The 5,699-nt window shown below is 38.5% G+C and overlaps 1 protein-coding gene across 2 annotated transcripts in view; it reads left to right on the top strand.

The window, feature by feature from the left end:
* The window catches only part of UACA (uveal autoantigen with coiled-coil domains and ankyrin repeats), a 94,137-nt gene extending 89,233 nt beyond the window's left edge, over positions 1 to 4,904 (top strand). For both annotated transcript variants that reach the window (XM_049613814.1, XM_049613815.1), the window contains exons 18-19: positions 1,816 to 1,881; positions 4,716 to 4,904. In XM_049613814.1, the coding sequence (XP_049469771.1) occupies positions 1,816 to 1,881; positions 4,716 to 4,787 (138 nt within the window). In that variant the 3' untranslated portion in view covers positions 4,788 to 4,904. The remainder of the gene's footprint in view (positions 1 to 1,815; positions 1,882 to 4,715) is intronic.
* Positions 4,905 to 5,699: the final 795 nt, after the last annotated feature.

Below are 5,699 nucleotides of genomic sequence, written 5' to 3'. Positions count from 1 at the left end.
AATACTTGATGCTTGGGGACATAAAGCTGGGATTCGATCATGAGACTGGCTAACTCCAGCTCTGGTGGTGTCTTCCCAGCTGCAGCACACTCTTTAAAATATCGGTCCGCTAAACTAAGGGAAGTTTTTAAAATATTTTCTACTTATGAATAAAGGTAGGCATCCCTCTGGTTTTATACCTTATATCCTTATATAGTAAAAGAAAACACCTGGAAATATATATATCCACATACGTATCCTATATGCATATATGTATTTCCTTTCTATATTAAAGAAAGCAACTGGGGCGCCTGGGTGGCTCAGTGGGTTGAGCGTCCTACTTCAGCCCAGCTCATGATCTTGCAGTTTGTGAGTTCAAGCCCCACCTTGGGCTCTCTGCTATCAGCCTGTCAGAACAGAGCCCGCTTCAGATCCTCTGTCCCCTTCTCTCTGCCCCTCCCCCGCTTGTGCTTTCCCCCAAATAAATAAATATTTAAAAAAAAAAAAAAAAAAAGGAAAGCAACTGGATTGAGAAACTGAACATGGGAGCTCAGTTCTAAACACTGCTGTTTAAAAACCAGGTGACGTGGAACATTCCCCCTAATCCTCGGCTACCTTATCCATACAGTGGAATAGTAAGAACTGATTACTTATTTGTTTGCTTTTTAATCAAATGAGGTAATATGACATACATGGAGATGCTAAGTAAAACAGCCCAGTCAAATGTAAATTGTTACTAAAAATTTCCTATTTTATAGGAATTGGTTATGAGTTGTTTTTGAATAGAAGAAAGCTCTTTTTGTAAGTGTTTGTTTATTAATACTCTGGCCTACAGATTAATGATGACAGATTATTGATTTGGATCTTATCAAAAGGATCTGGTAGTCCCTTCAATAATTGGAAATATTTGTTTCTTATTTATTATATTCATGACACTGTGCTAAAACACTGTCAGGGATAAAGAGAGTACACAGGTTTTGTCCCAAGGAGTTCTAGGTAATTAGAGAAGCAAAATTTAGATCCATGAAAAGTGAATTAACAAGATAAAAAATGTCATATATAGAGTTGAGAATAAGGTCCCTGGCTATAAGTGATATGAATTCATAGGAGGGAAAGATCACTGGTGCGATAGGAGCTAGGCCGAGAGGAAGGGAATACCTGGCTGGAACTTGTAAGATAGTTGGTGTTTTGGTAGGTGAATGGAAAATAGAGAATCTTCCAGGCAAGGGAAGTAGTTTGAAGAAGGGCGTGGGGGTCGAATGTGAACGGTGTCCCCAAGGGGCCGTAAAAGCTGATCAGCCTGGCTGGGAGTGGAAACTGTATTTGTGGCTAGATTGTCCAGGCTGTGGAGAAGTTTGAGGAGTTTAGATTCTCTTTTATATGTAATGAGGTTTCTCCCAAGGTCTTTGAACCAGAAGTGATTCCAGAAAAGAGCTGCCTTCATCTTGGAAGCATGATCGGGAATAAAATCTAGAGACAGGGAGACAAGATTGGAAGCTTTTGCAATAATCCCAAGGATAAACTGTTAAGTATCTGGATAATTTCGTGGCATTAGATGTGAACTAAGGCAGTAATTTCATGTTACCTAGGACAAGCGGCATTGCTTTCGCTATGAATGTTTCCACACATTGATTAGGAAAGTTTAAACGATTGTTAATGCTGTGCAGTTTTGCATCCGGTGGGTCCCAGGTGGTTTGTTACAAGACGTGGCAGGAGCACTTTAATAATATTGCCATTTTGTAGTGTCAGGCCTGAAGATGGCATTGTCACAAGCCTCCGTGTGTTTGAAAACGTGAATGCTGATACTCTGATCTGTCCATCTTTCCACATGTCTAGGATGCCGACAGACAGCACCAAGAGGTAATTGCAATTTATCGGACACATCTCCTTAGTGCTGCACAGGTAAAAAACGATTTCTCCTCTGGCAGAGATACCATTTTATTTTGTAATTTTCTTTATAAAAATGCTTCTGTTTTTTTGATTCCAATATCGTCAACATACAGTGTTATGTTAGTTTCAGGTGTACGATACGGCGATTCACCAATTTCATATATCACCCGGTGCTCAACACAACACGTGCACTCCTTCATCCCCATTTTAGAGAAGATCATTTTTTTATTTTCAAGTAAATGTATGTGAAAGTCATTGCTGTGTAAAGTAGTTGTATCCCATATGCTTATTTTAAAATCATTGTGTTTTTTTAAATCATGGCTTGTGTATCTCCCAGAGAAATTTACAAAGCTATATGGTAACACAACATCTTAAATGTAGTGTTCTCTCCATCTGCTTGTCACTCATTTTATAGACAGTTTGGCAACATACGATGGCAGCACATGTTAATGGTATTGCTAGCTGGAGATAATGCCTTGACATCCATACCTGGCTGTCAGCTAAAGAGAGTGCAAAGGACTTCACTGTTTCTTGGTAGCTCAGGAGTGTTTCTTTGAAACGTAGAGAATGCTATAAAAGCGCAAAGATGACAGGGTGTGCACAAAATTGTAATAATGTAAGAAAATAAACTGGTTCTGTTTGGAGATTATCAATAGTATTTATTTAATGTGGCTTAAATTCAGTGAAACATCAGATTAAGAATTCCCTCTTTGGGGGGTGTAATGAAAAGGCTCCTCTTTTAGAAGAATATATCACACTGAGAAACTGTTCAGCATGTGAAGAATACCATACTTAATGCCCTGTAGAAACCCTGTGATGAGCAATCTCTAAAATTCTCAGAGTAGATTTTTCAGGAAGATGTCCTGAAAGAGGCAACGTTAGAATGGCAGGTGAGATACATTAGGAATTGTTCAGGATTTGAAGTATTAGGTGACACTGTTTACCAAAAAAGGCGGGGGGGGGGGCGGGGAGTTGTTGCGAGAAAGCTTCCAAGAAGGTCATTTTTTAATAAGAAGAACTAGGTAAAATAATAAAAAGAAGAAACTTTACAACATCGAATTCGTAAAACCAAAAAGCCTTCCTTTTCTATAGGAGATGAGGGGAAACAAATGTAAAAGCATGAATGGTATGATAAGAGGAAGTTTGGCTACTTTCTTTTGAGGAGCTAGAAGATAAGCTGGGATTTGAAAGTACAGCTGACCCTTGAACAGTGGGACGTAGGGGCGCTGACCCTGCACAGTCAAAAATCTGTATGTAACTTTCGATTCCCCCAAAACTTGACTACTCATATAGGCTATCTATTGTGAGGAAGCCTCACCAGTAATATAAAGAGTCAATTCACATGTATTTGGTATGTTATATTTATTAAATACTGTAGTGTTACAATAAGAAGCTCGAGGAAAGACAGTGTTACTAAGAAAATCAAGGAAAGAGAAAATACACTTATAGTACTGTACGGTATTAATCCAAATAAAAGATCTTTGTGTAAGTGGACCCCCACGGTTCAAACTCATGTTGTTCAAGGGTAGCTGTACATTGAAATTGTTAGAGAAGACCGTTGAGGGACAGCAGAGTGGGAACTTTAGGAGGGAAATGGTAGACAAGTGTGGAAGATGTGGATAAAGAACTCATTCAGATCTGATATCAGCCAGGAGAGAAAGAGCATGAAAGACACCACAAACTGTCAAGCCTTTCAACTCTGTATAATGTATGCTTCCAAAAGTTGAAATCCTACTGACTCCTAATGAAACATAACAAAAACAACTGGCATCAGAAATTGTCTTGCCTTCCGGCATCATAAAGTTAACCAAGAAATTCAGTGTAGTCAGCCATGGCTAATGTTTGAAATTTCAACATCCCATTCTTACAGAAACAGATTTTGGAAGCACAACTTTTTATATGAATGGGAAGTGTTAAGCTGAATTCTATTCAAATGTCCAAGCAAAGAGAAGGGGGCCGAGGGTGTCGTAAGCCCACCATACTGACTCGCATTTAATCTGCCCCTTGCCATCTTTTTAAGTTCAAAATGTTTCTTCCTAAATATAGATGACTAACATTCACGTAAAAGGATCTCCACCTCATTGGTAATGGGGGAAATCCAAATAAACAGGGAGGGACCATTTTTTCACCTATGGGATTGGCAAATATTAAACAAGATGAGCATCTGTAGCATTGGCCAAGGTGTTGTGGGAAATTGGAGTGCTTTGCAAAATTAGCAATGGAGCCTTGCTTTTTGACCCAGCAGTTTCTTCTCTAGGAATCTGCCCATGAAGATGGGAAACACCTTAAACGCCCGTCGTTTGGGGGAACGAGTAAAGAAAGTACGTTTCATCTGTACGGTGGGATGGTATCCAGTAACTTAAAATAATTAGAGAAATAGCTTAGGAAAGACATCCGTGACATTAGGTGAAATGGCAAGTTGCAAAATGATGTGATCTTCCCTAGGATGAAAATATAAGTATGGGGGCTTTTCCATTAATTTTTCTAATTACAAAAACGTTTCTCAGCAGAAGCAGAAAGAAAACTTAACGTGTAGCTGACTTCGCTCACTTATGACTTACGCCGCCCCTATTATCTGAGCCATTATTAAAAAAGAGAGAAGGAGAAAAGTTTGTCCATCTGTCTTCTGATAATAAGTGTTAAGAGCAGCTGGTTTGCACTGCTTTTAGATTGACTTTTTAAATTTCCGTCGCAGAGCTCTGCTGTCTTTTCCAATAAATCCTTTAGAATATCTCTGCAATGATGAGGCTTTAGCATTTGGTGAATCACAGCCATTTAGGCCTAATAGAATTCTTGTGTCATTGAAGAGGACGTAAAATATTTCTCCCTTTCTTCTTTCTCTCAAGGGTCACATGGACGAAGATGTGCAGGCGGCCTTACTCCAAATCATACAAATGCGGCAGGGGCTTGTGTGCTAACTAAGCAGCCTGTGCTTCAGCTGCTGGTGCCGAGCCTTCCGTGTGCAAACCCACAGCCTTTCTGGGCCCTTTTGTGCTAGTATCATTGAAATAAAATATATTTTGTTTCATCAGCAAGTTGTTTTTTTTTTTTAATTAGATGGGGATGTTACTGAGTTTTTCAATAGCAATTCAGATCTTATAATCTATATATGCTAATTTTATGGTGAGGCAAACAATGTAACACTTTGCCTCCGGTTGGCTACGTATTTTTAAGCCGTCGAGTCCCTAATAAAACATAAGCCATCTGTGTAGGTCCATATGAAGAGGTGTTAGGCTGAAATAATTGTTTAAAGGTTTCTTTCAGAGAAATTAATTTGGTTAAGTGGATCAAAAGATCTTTCAGGCCTTCAGCTGAGCCACGAGAGCCTAACGTGATTTTAAGGAATATGCATCATAACTTGGCTGGCCGAGTTGCGTTTTTTATTGAAGTAACCTAATGAGTGCCTTTGACTTCTTTTGGAGGCACAGATTTTTTTCTTCTAACTTTTATGCCTCTTTCAATACATTTCTTTTCATAAATGGTGTACTGTACTAAATTACATTTAGATTAAAAGCAGACCAGCGTAGAACATATCAGGAATTTCTAATCCGATGGCCTCATAATATCCACAACAGTATCTTAATTTTTTACTCGTGGTGATTTTTTTCTTGCCACAGTATTTAGAGAGCTATGATAGCTGGTATCCTAGATTTTTCAAAGTATCAAAATTCTTAGGCTTTTTTTTTTTAGCAATTACTTTGACATTTGCTACTATAGTAACCAAACACTCATTATACATGCATCCTCCAAATGTTTTGCACTTATTTATAGGAAAATTGCACTAATGAAATTAATAATGTGAAATGCAGTTTTCTTGCAAAATTAGAGAA

Source organism: Panthera uncia, assembly GCF_023721935.1.
Source record: "Panthera uncia isolate 11264 chromosome B3 unlocalized genomic scaffold, Puncia_PCG_1.0 HiC_scaffold_1, whole genome shotgun sequence".
Classification (NCBI taxonomy): domain Eukaryota; kingdom Metazoa; phylum Chordata; class Mammalia; order Carnivora; family Felidae; genus Panthera; species Panthera uncia.
The sequence above is the reverse complement of the archived record's forward strand: the minus strand, read 5'-3'. Positions and strand labels throughout refer to the sequence as shown.